A 19,426-nucleotide genomic window follows, 5' to 3' on the forward strand; every position below is an offset into this window, starting at 1 on the left:
CCTTTGCAGAGAGGCCAGATACTCCCAAAAGATAGGTAGAGTACCTGGGGCTGCTGTTTGAGCTCAGTGAGAAAAGGACACAGCTGGAAGGCTGTCTGGGGCAGAAACTTGTCACTTCAAATGCAAAGAACTCTCTGCAACTCAGGTGAATAAGCTGGGTCTCTTTGGGACAAATCATGACGCAATCCCCAGAGAACTTACATAATGCAAAACTAACCTGAGAGATCGGACTTCAGCAACTGTGCTTACTATTCCTTTGTCTAGGAGGCAAGGGAGCAGTACAGCTATTGTCTTCTGACCTGCTGCTCCTTTAGAGGGATCACACATTTTCACACAGACCTGGGGACAGGCGACAATCAGTGTTGCAAGCATATACAAACCTCCTGTTCAGATTACATTAAAGCACCTCCTCCATCAGAGAGAAGGCAACAGCAACTAGAGCAACAGCTTACAGCCAAACTCAGGCTCTGTTACACCTTCATTCTGCTCTCCAGGACGTACTTAATCCCTAAGCCACATCCCTAAAAGGATTTTCGGGTACTGTCAGCTTTCATAAAAGGCAATTCAGAGCTCAGCAGGCCTTGATCTGCATCTGGATGAAGAGATGGACCAAATGAACTCTGCAACTGCAACAGTGTTTTGGGACCAGATCACCACTTGTGCCACTGAAATGTCATGCTGCATGCATTGTGAAGGTTGTGATTTCAAACACAGCTCTTAAGATCCATTTCCATTTCCACCAATGTGACTTTTTTTAGAGGAATACCAAACAAAATATTAAGTGATATGTGTACTACACCCAAAAAATCTTGTGTCCATAACAGTACTAGAGAGTGAAGTCCAGACTGGATTATTTTGTTTCATACCAGTGAGATTCCACTGGGCTTGGTCAACTACATCAGTTTGGCTTGGTCAACTGTTGGAAGTTACAGGAAGTTTCCTGAAATCCCACCCCCAAGTGGGGAAAAAAAGGACATCAGAGGGAAAAAAACAGTTCATTATATCCCTCCTTTCGTTTTATAGAACTTAACATCGCATTAGCCTCAAGCAGCAGAACTTCACCAGCATCAACAGAAGTACAGAAGAGTATGTGGTCAAGCATATGATGATTGCTTTCTAGGGAGCTGTTCTATTTATCACAACTGCACCTTATACTAGACATCTTTTCAAGACAACAGTCTATGGTAAACAGGTCACTCCTGCAGATATGATAGTGAGTGATTACATCTCCATGTGCAAATGATGAAACTAAAGTTTTACCTTGCTTAAAGTTTTTAGCGCTAGTTCTGCTGCCTTTCGCACAGTCTCCTAAAAAAGAAGTCAACAATCCATTGTTACTATTTAAAGATCTTCTACAGAACTATTCATATTAATTGATAAGTATAACACTAGCACTGACAAGGCTATATTCATAGCTAATATTTAATATAAATCCTTTCAAAGAAATTTTGGCTTTGGTCCATCTGAGTATATGGTCTACTCAGTGACAAATACATCAACAATCCTCCCTGACACCACCAGGTTCTTTGTGCTTCTGTTCACATTTGTCTCTGTGATTTTATTTTACTGGTTGTCCTTGAAAAAAACACCACCACACAACACACCCCCAAACAATAAAATTCCAAACAAACAATAAAACCCAAAACCAAGCCCCCCAAAACCAACGGAATCTTCTACTGCAAAAAGAAGTATGTGGTGCTTTGGGTATGCTTTAGTCCCTCCTCAATATATTGCCTTTTGCTTAGTAACGCTTTACTCAACCAAACATCCACGACTAGAGAAAGATGAACTAAAAGCAAACAGTAAAATCTGTGCAGCTCTGGTGGCATGTGACACCACCAACAACTAGACCCTTTAACTTTAATTGTGTTGATGAATTAAGCAGTATCTAGCAATATTCCTGGGTACTGAAACGCAATCACCCAGACTGGCAATGTCTTAGGACATTCTTGGAAAAAATCTGGCCTGCAACAAGTAGACCTTCCCAAACCATTTCCACATAAAATTCAGGAATTAGACCCTTCCCAAAAGGCAGTTTGCAGGCAGCTGCTCTATTTTGTAGGCTAATGTAGCTCATTAGCACTGAGGTAAAACTGCTCAGTTGGTTTCAGTGCCAGGAACATTTCTGAACACACTAAATCTACTAGTATGGAAGTGACTTCCTGGTACTTCGGAAAACAGCTCAGCCTTGCTTCATCTTGAGCAGAGGAATCTGGATCCAGAGAGAACACAGCTCAAACCTGTAAGGACCCGAGGACTCTGTTGTCATATATGCAAGTCGTTTAAGCACACAAGCAGCCCAAAATAAATGTTTCTATACTTGAGAGTTAAGCAAATACTTAGGGATTCTTTTATATGCACGAAAAATGTTGAGCCATCAAGAATAAGCACAGTAGGAATGAAAACCAACACGCCAAAACATGAGAAACATACAGAAAGAATTTTCAAGGTGGCATGGAAATTTGAACTGCAAGGGACCTGAATTTCTAGTCTGCTTAATACCCAAAACTCCCATTGGCTTCAGCCTGACTTCTCAGAGAATCTCTTTAAACATCTCAGAGCTTGATCACTGTACTTTCTGCTGAAGATTCCTGTTCAATTACCAGTTCCATTACCTTAATGTCATCTTGCACTCTGAATAGGATTTCCCAGATCTCTGGAAGCTTGTCTATAATGTCATCCAAAGGTCTTCCTCTTAGTAAGTCATTCAGTGCCAGACAGCTGCAAACAAGGAATTTTATTTCCTTCACATGGTGTACTTATTTGATATAGGTGAATATACAGATATGTGTATAAATATAAGCAAATGGTTAAAAAAACTGAGAACTGTTTCACATTCCTTATTTTCCCCAAACCCTAAATCTACTCTGTCATAAGAACACCTCCTTTAACAGACAAAAAAAATGTTCAGCCAGTCAGGTGAAATCTGAAACAGGTGATAGCAAGTGCGAAGGGCTGCTGTGGTGAAAATCGTTATTGCAAACACTCCAGTTACAAAATTGTTTCAGATTTCTTCTCTGTATGTACAGGATAAAAACAAACCAAAATGGTCTGAAGTCTGGAATTGAAATTAAAATGGAAGTTTTCAGTACAGCATAACTACAAACCATTAAAAACAAAAAGCAACAAAAAGCAGTTTATTAAAAATGCTATACCAACTGGCATCCTGCTGCCAGTACATATATAGCCAGACTGCCAAGATTTTCTAACATTAAGCAGTATTTCAGGTCCAAGGACAGGCAAGAACTTTGTGACCAGAAAACTCCTCCTTCAAAGAACGTTGTTTAATATCATACACAAGCTGCACACAATAAAAATTTCAGGCTGAATGAAGCAAATAGCTTCACGATTGCATCACGCTTCAAGTGCAGACTGCAAGACTGGGCTCTATTCTGATGAAACGACATGTCCTCTTTGCCCCCTCAACTTCTTCACATTAACGAGTTTATGGTGAAGAAGAGAAAAGAAGAGAGTTCAAAAAAAATCTGTTACTTTTTCTAGCAATACCTGGATTCCCTGATCCTCCACAGACTGCTGGTTAGGTTACTGATCAAATCCTCAAGAATTTCCTTCATGTACTTATCAACCTATTATAAAAAAAAAGGAAAAATCATGAAACAAGCATGGACCATGCATCCTTGTCCTGTAACTCTGGGGAAAAAAAAAAAGTCCTTTTGGACAATACAACCTGCTTTCAGCAACAGCAGATGAACTAAGGCTTGACAGAGCTAAGCCCATGCAAACTTACTTGGACTTGGCTTTAGACATGCCTTTCTCTGCACTGCTTCAGGACTTAACACTGTGACAGAGGCGACAAGCACAGGCAAGTCCCTCAGCCCTTTGTCAACTTCACTGTTTAGATGCGGCACCAAAAATCACTTATTGCTGAAACTTGTCTGGGAGGAGTTACCCTCAAACTGATGGAACAGCCTCTTCCCGTGGGCTTCTAAAAACTGAGGAACCATATTTAGACGCTTTTGCCCTAGGAAAGGCATCTTAGGCCACAAAGATCCCTGAACAGCTTCTCATAAGCAGTATCAAAGAAATATCGAAGTGTGGAAAACCTCCACTTTAGGTAAAGTAAATCATAAACTTTAACACTGGCTGAACAAAAAAGGTCTGTGATACCCTTTCACATGTAAGAGGCAGTGCAAAACCTCCATCTCATCCATGGATTCAAGCACCTATTTCTCTTTAGGACCCCACCCCTTTCTGCACAGCCGTTCCTTTCACAAGACACAACTGTCTCATGAGGATCTCTGAGATGCTGCTGGCTAGCAGCAAACCCACCACTCTGCACTTTGCTGCTCACTCACCATCGACTTGTCAGTGACCAAGGCATTCCAGATGCTCATCATTGCCTGTCGAATGCCCAGGTTGGGATCAAACTGGTAACGGTAAAGCCGGGGAAGAAGCTGGGGCAAAAATGGAGCCAGCTGCTCTCCAGCCTTGGCAGCTATCACATTGAAACCAAAAGCTGCTCCCTGAAATGATGTCAAAAGAGTATTTGTTGAAACAAGCGGGTCACTCACTCAATTATTGCTCCCAGGCACACCACAGTCAGTGGCAAAGGTGACTGACACGGTTTAGATTTAGACCAAATCAAAAGGACTAGAATGGTACCAGAATTAGCTCCCCATCAGTGCTACAATACCGCAGTGAGCTCAAGCATACAATCATGCTCAGCAGACAACATACTACTTCAAAACTTCCTCCTCTCCAGCCTTCAAGATACCAATTGACTAAACTTGCAAAAGTGGTGGTGGAGAATGAAAACTATGAAGATTTAAATATGTTCTTCCAAAAAAGATTCTTTCTTTGAAAAAATGGTGAGGGTGGGCCACTGCTTCACTACAACTCTGCTGCATTTAGAAGAACCAGAATAACTCAGGCTCTGAAAAACTAAACCAACTCTACCTTAGATCTACAACCTGAAATTTCTGGGGATTATAATTTTGCATCTGTCATATTTACTAAACTCCAGTATTCTTCCATAGTCCTTTTTTTCTCCAACACTGCCAATTCCACTGTCAATTCTAACACAGTGGAACCGATGCTGCAAAAAGAAAAGTAAAAAGAAATTGCTCAATACAGGCAGTGCAGAGACTGCCTCTAATAACTTCATGTTTCCTAACTTGCAGTATCAAAAGCTGCCACTCAAAACCCCACCCTAGGGATTTCACAGGACAGGATATGCTGTCTGGGTTAGTCTAGAAAAGGAAGATTAATAAAGACACACTCTCAGTTAGGACCACTGCTGTAAGGCGCAAGAGGTTGCAGAAGGTATATGGAAGAGGGAGGACTTATGTGCAAGGCCCTCAAGAGCTTGCTCTGCTTAGCTCTTGCGTGGAGGTTTGGAGTACAGACTTCCAGATGAAATGATTCTTCAACTGAAATGATTCTGCAAATTCCTTAAATGCCAAATCTCAACCTACAGTTGCTGAGTGGTTTTTCTTGACTCATCCTGGTTGGTGAAATTCCACAAGGGTCAGGAACTTTTAAACTAAAAAAGGGCAGATTTAGACTAAATGTAAGGCAGAAATTTTTCACAATGAGAGTGGTGAAACCCTGGCACAGGTTGCCCAGAGAGGTGGTAGATGCCTCATCCCTGGAAACATTCCAGGTCAGGTTGGATGGGGCTCTGAGCAACCTGATCTAGTTGAAGATGTCCCAGCTCATTGCAGAGGAGTTGGACCAGACAATCTTAAAAGGTTCCTTCCAACCCAAACTTCTATGATTTTTCATAGTTAGATTCTATGAACCTAACTATGCTCCTGTGCTTCTGAAGTCTCACTGCAAAGAGAGAGAAGTCTTGAGAGACGTGCTGACTTGTCAAACTCTGCATGAAAGTTAGTGCTTGGGCTTGTTTTTTGCACTAAGTGGTGCTGTCAGAGACTCAAAACTTCAGGTAGGATGCATGAAAGAGCACAAAAGATGCAATACAGTAGATGCAGCTACCTGGGTCTTCTGGATGAAAGCACACAAAAAGTGCTCTGCCCGCTCTCAAGGACAAAACAAATTTTTCCAGACTTACGTAAAGCCAGTGAAAAAGCCCCCAAGTCAAAGTTCTGAAAAGTATACTTAAATCTTCAAATTTATCATGCCACCTTTTTTGGCAGGAAGTGGATCAATTAGTATTTTGGCTTTGCTAAATGTACCAGTAGCTTTAAAATATCAAGACTTGACTTAAAAAAGGATACTTTTGACAACAGCGATTAAACTGTTGAATTCTTAACTGGCTTTTTAGTAACTTGTTGCTGAATACTTTTTGCTCTGCCTTTTTACATAACAAAGGTCACTTTCTCTAGTGTCTGAAAATTCATCCAGTTTTGAAAGTATTATCTCACTGTTTGAACCCATCAAGACCTGGCCTCTAAGCACACTCAAAAGTAGAAGGAAAGGATCACAGTTGGTTCAGAGGGGAATGTAGGATGATATGAACCCTGTGATACTGATGTTTTGTTGTAAGGATTTCAAGTAATACTAAATTTGTTTCTCAGGCTGGTAAATTTGCATTGGACCTGATACCAAAGCATTAACAAAGGGCCGCCACATGCAGTTATCCACAGGTTACATAACCAGAGCTAGAGAAGTGCAGTTATTTTTTGCAGAGTTCACAGTGGGAATGGAAGTGGTATGAAAGAGGCAAATTACCTTCCGAGAATTCCACATGGCATGATGGTTGGCCAGATTCATGAATTTGTATACCAGGTCTGGTTGATTGAGATCACTAGCCAGTGAACAAAGCTCCTTGTAGGTAGAAAGGCCTTGACTTTGGAAAGCAGAAGGGAAATCACTGTCACTATTTTTAGCTACACAAATGCCACAACAGCTAAAGCTATAGTCAAATCACAGTCTAAAGCAGACAGAGAGAAGTGAATACCCTATCTGTACTACAGGAAAACAGTTATGGTAACTTAGAGAACAAGAAGGAACAAAAAGCTCAGGAAGCAGATTTATAAGCAAGGGAATGCTGTTTCAGCACTTTGTGTGTCTGTCATTGAGACTGTCAGTAAACTTACCCATCTGGGGTTTTGCTCAGGCCACCCTGAAACACCACAGTTTCTCCAGTCATCTCATGTTTGGCTCTGTTAGAAAAGGGGTCCAGCATTAGCTTTACCAAACTCTACCCTTGAATGGACACTGCATGCTAACAGAACAAGTTAATTTTTTTTGCTTTATTAACTCAGTAACTTCCCATTCTTCCCGTTCCAGTCCCCCGAAAAACATAAAGGTGTGCAAAGCCACACATTGCAAGGAATCTCATTAACCTGTATCATGTGTAATGTTAAGGACATGCTGCAGGAAGTGAGGGTTTTGCTGTACAGTGAGCAGGTAAAAAGTCAAAACACTGAATGATGGCTTTTTATTTCTGCTCAGACACAAGCCATATAATGAACAGCAAACCTCTACTTCAAAATTAAAAAATCCCACTTCCATTCATCTGATCTCTTCCTGTTTACCACCACTATATCCCCATACTCACAACCTAGGTTTTTGCCATTCACAGTGGCCACACCACATTAGACAGGAGTAAGCTGTTAAAGAGCATTTCCAGCACTGACCAACATAATTACTAGCCAGGAGTCCTGTAAGACCAGCATTTTGCACACTGAAGCTGACAAGTGACCATTAATAACAGCAACAGGTACATTTCAGGCACAAGCAAGTCCCCAATTCTGCAACATGCACATTGTGCATGGTTGCTGCATGAGGTCATTGTCCTTTGCAATTACACAATGCAGCAAGTAGGAAAACTAACCAAACCCCAACTGATTTGAACTGCTTGAATCAGGACTAAATTATTTTGAAGCTTTGTTGGACGGAACAAAAAACAGAACAACTTAATTCACAACAAACTCAAAGTTGAATTAAGAAATGTCCCAGTTTGACCCACTGGGAATATACAGATATTGGCTTGACCTTGCCCACAAAACATCTCTTGTCACACACAAGAGAGGCACAGTTTTGCTCCCATCAGACACAGCTCAGAGTACTCTCTCACTGTGTTCTGAGCTCACTGTACCTTTTCCCAGTCATAAGGGTGTCAACAAGTGTGGTGACTAACTCTTGCTGATCCTGTTCACTTCCTAGTTCATATATCAGCCCAAGACCTTTTGAAGCAACATCTTGACTAAGCTCTGCAAGAGATTTTACAAAGTAAAATTAAAGATAAGCATGTAATTAAGTTAACACACAAATTTAATAAAGAAGATTCAACCAAAATTATAATCTAGCAAACGGAGCTCTGTGTGGCAGTTCACAAGTCTCCATTTTAGAGTAGATCTAGTCTGGCAAGACACAAGCTTTGCATTCTGAAGCAGCAATTTGTTCTGAAGGCACATCCCCCATCAAATTAGGTGACATCTTCATGTCAATATTGTCACTGCAGGTTTTGAAATAGCAGAGAGAGTTCCAAGAACCATCAGTATTTTGACACACTGTTGGCCCCTGAAGTCCAGCAAAGTTAATGGTAATACTCTCTTCAATGTCAGTGAGCTTTGGATAGGCTGCCAGATGCCACCCTTTCCACTAGCTGCTATGGGTAGACCTATAAGCCAAAATCTGCTAGCTTAAAGAGGGCTTAGAGTTCCTGTCAGTGCAGAACTCTGTGATACACATCCTGCTGCCCAAAGCAGAGCTGAAGCAGCATGACTGAACAGTTTCTGTTATCACAGTCTGAAGGGGCAAATGCAGAAAAAGATTTGTGCTTGGTTAGCAAAGCACAGAAAAAAGCTGTGCTTCTCATCTCTACATGCGACGCCTAGAAAATAAGTAATTCCTATTACATCACAAAATGGGATGTTGCTACAGTCATCTTTTAATGCTGACTGACAGACAGGCTGTGACTTTCTGCCTGTTCAAAAATTCCTTCTGTTCTGTTAAAACCCATCAAAAGACACAACTCTTAAAATGTAATAGTACTTACCATCACTATCTGACAGAATTGATACAAATGCACTTTGAATATCCTTGAGATGAGACTGTAAGAAGAGAAAAAAGTACATTATTTTTATGTCAAGTTTTGGATGCCTTGTCTGGTCTCAAGGCAAGTTCATAACAGATGAACAGAGACTACTGTATCAATGGCCTATTTGAGCTACACCTATGACAAGAACTGCCCTCCTTTCCAGATGGTAAGCAGGAGCCTGACTGACATTCGCAGAAGATAACGGTTACTCATCCAGCATCTTTTTACAGCTACCACGCCATTAGTAAACTATGTATTTTATTCTCCTTGTCTAATACATGGCAGCAATGTGTCATAAAACTGGCTTGCAGCCAGATAGGGCCATCCTCTGTACAAGGACGTCTTTTCTGCACACCCAAACTAGTGGATTTTGCCACCTCCCACAAGGTCCACTGTTCAGACAAGTGTTATGTGCGGCAAGGTTTTACATGTAGCAGCTTACATTTGCAAAGCACCTGTTGCCCCAAAGCTCTTTATCATTACTTGGGGAGCGCAAAAAGGTTACATGGTCTCATCAAAGTCTGTAGTACTTCTATGCAGACAGAGGACATTTTGGTTGGGAATGCTTTATTAAGACCTTGTATAGGACCTTTCACATTCTCTCATTACAGACAAGCACCCTAAATATAAGGTTTTCATCAAAGTGCACCAAAAATACACAGTATATGAAGCACATCGTAACTGCTCCTAGGTAGCAAAGTTGTGAAACAAATGAGTCCAGGAATTCCACTAGTCCTCCCCCTTCTTCCCCTCCTAGACCTCCTTTTAATATTTTACAAAAATAAATCCTAGAAACTGTACAGACACCAACCTCTTCTTCCCAAGGGAAGATGTACTGCTACTCCATCTTACAACAGCGATTTACACTAAGCTCACTCTGACTTGAGTGCAAGTCAGATGTTTACAAAGGTGCCAAACAGCCTCTCTCATCTGAGAGTTACTATGTTCCCCTAGTAACAGAAGATAAACCATGTCTCAAAAAGACCTCAATAAGGACTGCAGCAGCACTGCGGGAAAAGAGGCAATGGAAGTGAAGGGGTAGGAAGGGACAGAAAAGAGGTGAGAAGCAAAAATAGGGACAAGGAGCCAGTGTTAGGAAAGGGCATACTTCTTACCTTAATTGCTTTGTGTGTGCTCAGCTTCTTCACCATTGACAGAAGCCAGATGCAAGCTGCCTGCCTAACGTGTGGGTTGGGGCTGATAATGTGCTTGTTCAAAATAAAGTCTAGGACCCAGGGAACCACATCATTCACTTTCAAATCTATATGAAAAAAAGAAAAGTGGGGTGAAGGAGCTTTGCGAATCAGCCACACCCATTTTTAATTTCAATATAGTGTGCAGTAGCAATGAAAAACCTCATCAGCCCCTGAGTATTCAGGTGACACCTTCATCTCTGCTTATTTAGGAACGGCCTTCACTGGAGTCACTGGGAAAGTATTTCTCCTAATAGAAACACTGAACAGAGCCCTCCTAATCCTTCACAAAAGTGCTTCAGAGCCTGTGGCCGGGAAGAGGTACCACTCATACTGCGTAAGACTCAGTGCACTACTGTTTTTTTGATAGGACTCAAAATTTCTGGGCCAGTGGCAGGGGTTGGTTTCTACCTCATTCTGTACATGCTCAGCTTTGTGTACACTAGAGATGTAAAACCACTCTCACAACATTGAAACACCTGTTTGCAGGTCTGAGGCTCATATTTACAGCTACCTGTTTTGAAGCTAGCATTTTGCCATACTTATATTTCAATAGGTACAGGATCTAAGTCCTTAAAGAAAATTTCTGCAGTTACTGCATGTAAATGTCACTTAATTGTATCACTCCAAGTTGTTGGAAAAAGACTTGCAATTTGATTTTATAATCTGTTTTCCAATGCAGGCTTCAAAATGCTATTTTAAAAGGTTTGTGCATGCGAAACGTGAAACTAACCCAACACGGTAAACCAAAATGAAAAAATAAAGAAATGCAGTGTCAAGTGGCAATGAATTAGATTTCATCAAGAAGCTATTTAAACAGCACAGGAAGTAAAGTCTTCTACCCTCTAAGCAGGTGAACTTGAAAAGGTGAAATGACTTGTATATTATCAGCATTGCAGAACACCGAGCAGTGTATCAACAAACACAATATGTCTCTTTCTTCTACTGTTGTAAGTCAAACACCACAGAAATAAAGTTACGGAGTCCAGTGTTAGTCCAGAACTGTGAGATTTTATTTTCCTCAACCCAGCCCCCGTATTAGGAAAGTCTACCTGAAGGAGGGATATATTCCTCCTCTGTGACTGTCCACGCATCACGTGCGACCACCGAGCTGGTTCCTACAGCAGCACTGGTAATAGCTTCACCAACGGTGAATTGCAGTTCTATTTGTTTGGCCTGAAAAACACACCAGAGTCTCACTGACAGTACTAGTATAACAAACACAAAACTTCTGGCACTTACTCCACAAAACCCAACTCTCTCCCAACCCCAATTCTCAGTACCAATTTGCAATAAGATCACTCTTTTGGTGAGCTTCTGAGTCTATGTGGCACTTCAGACCCACTTAAATTGATGGAACCTGAGACGATGTTAAACTCTCCAAAACAAATGGTAAGAGTTAAAATTTGACATTTTAAAGCATATCTCCTACAAAGCATTTGCTAGTCTCTGCAAAAGTTTAACTTAGTAAACAGAAAGAACTGGAGAGAGGATGAAAACAAAACAAAGTTAAAACAAGACCACCAGTCATTACCAAAAATTACTGTGGCTTTGTTATAGTATCCAGTAGTAAAAGATTCTCCTGTAATTCCATCCAGACGTTGACCGTCTCTAAGAGATGCACACATTTATTTTTCACATTAAAAGAATTCAGCCAATACTTTGCTTTGCTTCTCTCTCCTCTTTGCACTATTCTCTAAGCTCTCAGGAACAGAATGTGCAGAAGTCTGCCACTTTTTTGTCATTATTTATGATGGATCTTGAGTTGTAAGAACTGATTTCTGAAGGTACCTGCTGAGTATCTTCTCGATTGCTTTCCTTACTCTCTGCAAGCACAAAATGCTCAGGTATTTGGAGAAGTAAGCCCTTTGCTTCCTGCAATCTAAGATAAATTGTTTTTTTTCAAGTACACATTTTGTGAAGGACGCTGTGATGTTCCTAAGCAGTTACAGGAGATAAACATGGCACTTAGAAACATCGTTCTGTGTTTGTGTACACAATGTTCTTACTATTCTTGCTTGTTTGATCATATCAGATTGGAGGATTTGGCAAAGCCAGCCTGTCTGATACTCAATAGCTGCTTCTACAATGCTGAATACTATGTCAGAATGAACACAGAAGAAAGGTAAAACAAGCTGTAAATGAAGGACACTAAAAAAGCTCCTTGACTATTTACTTCTGCTGCCTGGCCTATTGCAGTATGTATAGCAGCTCTGAAGTACTGTGAAAGAAGGCAATGCACTACACAGATGCATTCAGACTGACAACAGATGCATATATTCCTATAAACAAAGCTACTAATTCAAGTGACTTGTATCAGCTGATGGTAATCAGATGAAAAAGAAGGTGTATTTATATTATCTACTTTTAGGGTACTTCTGAAGGCCAAAGTACAGACCTATGGCTGCATTACTATAAGCTCTTAATATTTTGCACATACACGTAGTCCTTCTGAAGGGGAACATATATTGGTCTCAGAGACTGCAGCAGAGACCTCAACTGGCAAGTTTTTAAACTGTGGCATACAGCATTTTACAATGCCAAACTGACCTCTGCTTTCTATTTCAAGGCAGTTTTAAAAAAACCCAGAGGCACTATTTCAAAAAGACAGCTCCCCTTATAAACCTGGCTCTAGAGAATATAAAAAGCATTCAAATAGAAATACTCACTGCAGTATAAAGAATAATACACTGATAGTGCCTCACCTCCACAGAATCCATTAAACCTTGCAACAGTAGCTTCTGGTGGGGAAAATCTTCATCTCCCACTGGGAAGTAACCTAATGTTTGTATTGCTCGTTCCTTCATCTTAAATACAAACAAAAAAACAACACCATCACATAACCTCCCTGTCCAGAAGACACATTTTAAACCCACTCTTTCTCACCCTTGCTGAAATTTCACTTAAAGTACCAGAAGTTAGACATGCAAGTGACTTACGAGATCAATCAGTGCACCTCTCTTCCAAAACCCAGATCAAATGTCCTGTTACCTTTGAGGATTATTTCCAGGTAAAAGAAGATAGTCCCATTTTTCTTCAATTAAAATTACGGTCATTCATAGTTTTCGTCCCTTAAGCTCCTACTTATGACTCTAGAAAGCACAAGCAATAAACTGCTAGGCAACACTGGAAAAACCCTCAGCCTAATTCTGAAAACCCTTAGCCTAATGCTGACTCACTAAAGCCAATAATAAACCTAATTCCTTTAAAAAAACAAGGCTGAATTTGGCAGGTAATACATAAACTTGGGGACAGGGCATTCCAGAAATGAACAAGAATCACAGCAACACTACAAAATCTTGCCTTATTTGTTTCCTTGCTGGAAGGGATTCGGGCCAGTAAGCTTTCAACAAGTTGCAGCTTTGTAAATCCTGTTCCTTCGCTGGGGATTGGCAAGGGGCCATTCCTGCCAATCTCCCCAAGAGCTGTACAAGCAGCCACCACGAGGAAGGGAGAGGTGCTGTCCAGAAAAGAACCTACAGAAAAAAGCAAATCAGGATGACTTGGATTTCGTATTATTATTTAGCAGTGGGCAGGCAGGCACTTGTATTTTACCCATGCAAAGAAGCAAAGCGTTTATCTCCTCTACAGCTAGTACAAAGTATTATGTGAAAGGAGACACTGTCTAGGCAGTGGCATTGTGCTTATTGTGCTATGTTGGTCTATGAGCTAAGTGCACCTAATTCTTGTTGAAACGGGTACGTCCATACATCTGATCAGATGACATTTTTACAGGCTGTAAATTCTGTCACAGAAAGTGAACTCAACATTACAGCATCTATGGGCTGAGTATCTCAGAAAAGTCCTCAGCCTCCGGTGGTTGAAAAAACAACTGTTACATGCAGCAAAGTCTTAGGCAGGAAGTTACCTATTGTCTCTGTCGTCGACTTTATGAGCTGTTCTTGTTCCGGCATGACTGCAGTGTTTGGCTGTTCTATGCCATGTAGCTCCATTGTTCTGATTTTCCCTTTGGCCAAGTACCTTCCTACTGTAAATCCCAAAGCCAACAAGGATCCATGTTGGACCTCCGGGCTCTACAGACAACACCAACAGTGCAGAAAATCTCATTTTCAAAGTAAGTAACACTTTGCACAAAGCAGTGGTTTAAAAACACATGTGGACAAGCCGTTGAGAAGGCATCCTGAAGAATGCAGAGTTCTAACACAAAATGCAACAACAGAGAGTTTAATATTGCTAGTGCTCTCTGACGTATGGAGTCCTTTAAGACAAATTAACAAAACTTAGAAGAGGCTTAGGAGGACTGATTAAGAATTTATCAACAGCATTCATGTTCCTAAAGTCTACTCCTTGGTATCTATGGAAAGAAAATAATTTAAAAAAACCAACTCATCTGATTTCCAAGTACAGACTTGTGAAGGTGAATGAACATAATACTGTACTGTCTCTACTTAAAAACTGGACACACTCAGATTAAGGGGACAAAATATCCTCTTTGGTAAACAGCAGTAAAGGGGAATTACTCTAGATTTGCATCTCTAAGAAGGGAGAACACACTTGGCCTATTGGAACACTGAAGGCCATGCCTCTACATGGTTCAACCTAATTATTACAATTAAATGTCAAGAACATTAATTTCTCCAATGCTGATCTGGTGCTGAGACTATCTAATGATGGTGCTTATTCCCATAGGTGACTTCTAAACAAAAGGATTTTGTGCAGAAATATTGGCTGTGAGATTTAAATGCTACCTTAATTAAAAGAAAAGGCTTAAACTCAGGTTAGTTCATGTATCTGTTCTTTATCACCCTGGAAAAAGTTGCATTAGTGCAACTGTGCTGCCAGGACGGGATCCTCAACCTAGCTGGGGCACCAGGGACTGCTCCTTGTTGTGATCTCACAGCAACAGAGCCAGCTGAAGATGGGTCCTTCCCCCACCTTCCACTCCAGCTATCCATTTACATGGCAGTCCTTACTGAGCCACTGGAGATCACCACTACTCCTAGCTGTACTGATGCAACTGGTTTTGTACAATCGCAGCAAACCAGAGCTCTAACTGACTTAAACTCAAAAATGCACGGGAACACCCCCGCTCCCTTTTTTTTTGTTTCAGGGTTCATATCCCTCTTTGTTCTCAGCCAAGTTCTGCGAAGGTCAGCCTTGGCTTCATGGGTGACTGGGGCAGAAAGCAGCGGTGGTGGGGCTGGGACCTGTCTGTGCTGCACCCTACATAAAACTGGGCAATGACATGGCTTTGGTTCACAGACACAATTTTCACAGATTCAAAATAAATGTTTGTTAATTACGGCATAAAGCGATCAGCACTTCTTGTCAGCATTTGAGACCGTTACCTGCAATGTAAAATGGTGGCCCATTAGGTCCTTCGGAGGGACTGATATAAAAATGTCTTGGGGAAATGTAACCTAAAAAACCTTTCTCCCCCTTTCAAGATTCAAGACACACCAGCACAGAAACCTACCCAATTTGTTTTCAGGAGTCCTTCTCCACGCTCATAGTGGCAAAATGCAGAGACAGGATAATGGGAAAGGCAAGGAGCTGCTGGAGGAGGGAAAGCAGGAAAATCCACTGTGCAGCAATACAGCAGTGGAGGGCTGCTGAGCAGTCCATGTGGGGTGGGAGAGAAGAAGCCAGCCCTCACCCAGCAAAGGCTGCTGGCAGGACAAGACCTGAGGTGATAGGGAGCCAGGAGGCTGCTATGGCTCAGGGTGGGCGTGGGGGGTGGTGTGGAAGTTAAACATTTAACAAGTTAAACATTTTCTTAGTTCCACAGGTGCCTCTAGTTGCTCATGAATACAGAATCAGTAAACTGTCTGAGGTATAGGTAGTGTGATCCATTACCACTGAATGGGATGAGGAATATTTAGCTGGCTAAAACTGGTTAAATACATGACAGTGCTGGCTTTGTTTGGCAAGTGCCTTCAGGGAACCCTCCTACTGACCTTAAAAATAACTTTGGGGATTAATTTATTTAAAGATATGTTGCACTCATCTACAAGAAAAATCCCTTCTCACTGTCCAACCGGAAGTCAGCTAGTTAGTTTTACACTCAGATTAAGGCTAATACATCCTGGACACACTGTGAGATTCAGATTTCCTATCAGTTACATGACACAAGAACAAACAAGAAGAGGAAGACAAATGAAGGTACTTACATGGTTGTCGTTTGTCATCTTGATCAGCTGCTCCAAGGAGGCCCTAAGCTCATCTCCAGACATGGTAGACAGTACTACAGAATAAAACAGGGCTGCAAGCTCACGCATTTCTTCTTTGTTTGTGTTCATCAGGCTCTGCGGGAGTTTTTAAGAAGAAACATAAAATATTGAAGCAACTTCTTATACAGTCTGTTCATACAGAGCTTCATTGTATAAGCACAACTGTCATGCAGCTACCTAAATAGTACTTAACTCAGAAACCACTATTTAAACCAACAGTGTTATCATTTAGTAAGAAATAAAGCACTCAATTCAGCAAAGTATTCATTACACGCTCAGTGTTTAGGAGGAAGATTACCACTAGTCACAACAGGGCCACCCACCAGTTGTGTGTTAAATACACTGAATGCTTGGCCAAATTTTGTCTTCAGAGAAGAGATTCCACATTTTGCATCCATATTGAGCTAAAAAAAACCCTAAGAATACTATTTGTCCTGAGCTACTGGAGGCTTCCATTTCCTCTTTATTTTTCAAAAGGAGAAAAAAAAACCTCAAGAGGTTAAACCAGTTAAATCCAACAGTGACCAAAAAAAGCCCCAAAAAACTGTCCAGGAAATCACAGCTCTCAATGCAAATTTATCCACTTTGTGAGATCTTGTGTTACCTAAATTGGTAAAAAGTTGAATTTGGGAAGCCTCAGGTAATTTTTTAGGATACAGTCTTACCTCTGCCACTAATTTGATGTATAATGCAACACATTCATGTGAAAAATTCATACCCAAAGCTTTGAATGGCTTGGGCCACCACAAAGGCGGCAAAAATGAGCCAAGCAAACAAACAAGAAAAGAGATCTGTCAGGTTCATGAAACACAACCCTAACTTCAACTCAAAACCTGCATCAGATCTCATAGCTGACTTCTAATAAAACCCCTGGACCCATTCCTTCCACTTGGCAAAGCGAAATCACACAAAGGATGATTTACAACAGTACTTCTGGAACTAGGTAGTATTAGTTACCACCCCTAGATGCTTAATTTTGCAAATGGATACCAGGCCAAAGAAAAAGAAGGGTTTTCTAAGCAATACTGAAAAGGCAAATGTTTTAAGTCCTCTCCTTTGACGTTCATACCTGCATGTAAAAGAGATGTGGTTAACTGCATACAGTGCAATGCAGCACAGATATCAGCAGGAGAAATTATCAGAACACAGTCTAACTTTTCTTTAACTCGACCAAGCGGGTTTTTTTGCCAGATTTCCCCAACGAAAGCAAAGGCAACCTGTAAGAGCTTAGCAAATCCTGGATGTTTGAAGCCAATCATGAAAAAGCAGAAAGTTGCCTGAGAAAAGACTCTAAGGAAAGCAGAATTCTTTCTTGCTTATTCCCAAGCAGGCTCCAGTTTGAACTTTTTGTTCAAGGCTAATAAAAAAAAAATTTAAAAACTCTACCACAAGGGCTCTAAAACAATCAGGGATCTCATTAATCTCATTTTCTCAAAAGGCACTCGCATCTTCCCACTGGAACATTTCCGTTCTTAAAAAATTTCCTTTAGAAACTTGCAGAATTTTGTTTTCAGTTTTCTTTTGCTGTTTAATGTATCTTCTGATCAAGGGAAAAAACTGACTAACTTGTACCAACAGGATCAACAGTTGGGTTCTGGGTAATCGCAGGCTACCCAGAACATGTAGGTCAATAAACAAAATCAGTAACACCAAAGAACCAAAAAATAATTTTCCCTATCCTGCTACATGTAACATCTCATGAGGTGCTGACTGTATGTAGAAATACCAGATTTCAAATGAGGTGCATACTTAGAAATACTACTCCATTCCACCATGGAAAAAAGTTAGATTTTGCTAATGCCAAACCCCCTCCACCCAAAAAAAACCCCAAAAAACCCACCCCTAAAAAAAAAAAAGGGCGGGGGAGGGGGCTGTTCAACATACCTTTATCCAATCCATTTTGTCTACAAATCTGGTGGCTAGTTTTTCTGGATACACTGAAACAACTTCTAGAAGACAATACATGACTGGCAAACCTAAACAGTAATTAAATAATCGGGTTATTAAACAATTGCAGTATTTACAACAATCTAATAATCAGTGATAAAAAGAGGTTAAGAAGTATCAGGCATTTCAAAGCATTCATTTGCAATTCACTAGGGATAACAAACTACAGAATAGGGTATAGTATTTCTCAGAAATACTAGGGAAACTAATAGAAGCAAATGTTCTGGTAGCAACTTGTTCTAAAAGCATTCGAGTGCTTTAAGACTACACTTGCGCAGATATGCTATTATCAGAGTGAGGAAGACATAGCATTCACTGGTGGGAAAGCCGTTATAGACGATGGCTTCACAATTTTAAAGCATTATGTCAACCGATGCTGCAGTTTTACTGTCCTGCTTTCTCCCACCTACACAGCAGCATAGAAGAGAGAAAGTTTAAACTAAAGAGTATATAGTCCATGTTGCCACTCTGTGATTGCTGCAGCCAAGTTCAAAGCACTGGGCATGGCAACTCATTTCTAGCAATAGACTTTTTTTCTTTGAGTGATGCTGCACACAGCTTCTTACCTCCAACACCAGCTAACAGCTGCTGAAGAAGGCCAATATATATATGTACAGGGTTGGTTTCTGCACTTTTTGAAGAGGAGGAGGAAGAGAAAGATATGTGGTTGCCAGACATGAGGTTTCTTACATAACGTCCAATGGCTGGAGCATGATCTTGCATATCTGCCAAGCTCTGTGAGGTTGGCACCACACCTGCACTGTGAGCAAGACACATCCGCAGATACAGAACTATCTAAGTAGAGAAGAGAAAAACACAGGATACTGAGTACATGAGCACTTGGAAAACCATGGAGGAGACAATATAAAAGAGCAGGGAATATGATGTATTTAACATAACCAAAACAAGACAGTTTTTTCTTTAATCAAATCTAGACAGAAGAGTCGGCGTGGAGACAGGAACAAATATAAAGTGTAACAAATCTTAGGACCAGCTTCTGCAATACATCTATGTAAGCAGGCAACCCTACAGTGCCTGCATCACTCTCAGAAGATTAAATCATACGCAGACTTTTGGTTTATCATCAGCTGATGCAGTTTCTTTGCAGGCATTTCAGTCTGTTC

At 40.8% G+C, this 19,426-nt stretch overlaps 1 protein-coding gene across 1 annotated transcript in view; it reads right to left on the reverse strand.

Annotated features, from left to right (window-relative positions):
- KIAA0368 (KIAA0368 ortholog) overlaps positions 1-19,426 on the reverse strand; it is a gene marked incomplete at its 5' end in the record, with an annotated part of 45,263 nt that overhangs the window by 12,188 nt on the left and 13,649 nt on the right. The window contains 17 exon segments of the mRNA XM_010296692.1: positions 218-339; positions 1,261-1,308; positions 2,616-2,721; positions 3,508-3,587; positions 4,317-4,484; positions 6,655-6,772; positions 7,023-7,088; positions 8,027-8,141; positions 8,930-8,984; positions 10,087-10,232; positions 11,217-11,340; positions 12,870-12,971; positions 13,468-13,640; positions 14,033-14,198; positions 16,296-16,430; positions 18,240-18,331; positions 18,869-19,097. Coding sequence (XP_010294994.1) covers positions 218-339; positions 1,261-1,308; positions 2,616-2,721; positions 3,508-3,587; positions 4,317-4,484; positions 6,655-6,772; positions 7,023-7,088; positions 8,027-8,141; positions 8,930-8,984; positions 10,087-10,232; positions 11,217-11,340; positions 12,870-12,971; positions 13,468-13,640; positions 14,033-14,198; positions 16,296-16,430; positions 18,240-18,331; positions 18,869-19,097 — 2,045 coding nt within the window.

The sequence above is a fragment of the Phaethon lepturus genome, unplaced genomic scaffold, assembly GCF_000687285.1.
Source record: "Phaethon lepturus isolate BGI_N335 unplaced genomic scaffold, ASM68728v1 scaffold5891, whole genome shotgun sequence".
NCBI lineage: Eukaryota > Metazoa > Chordata > Aves > Phaethontiformes > Phaethontidae > Phaethon > Phaethon lepturus.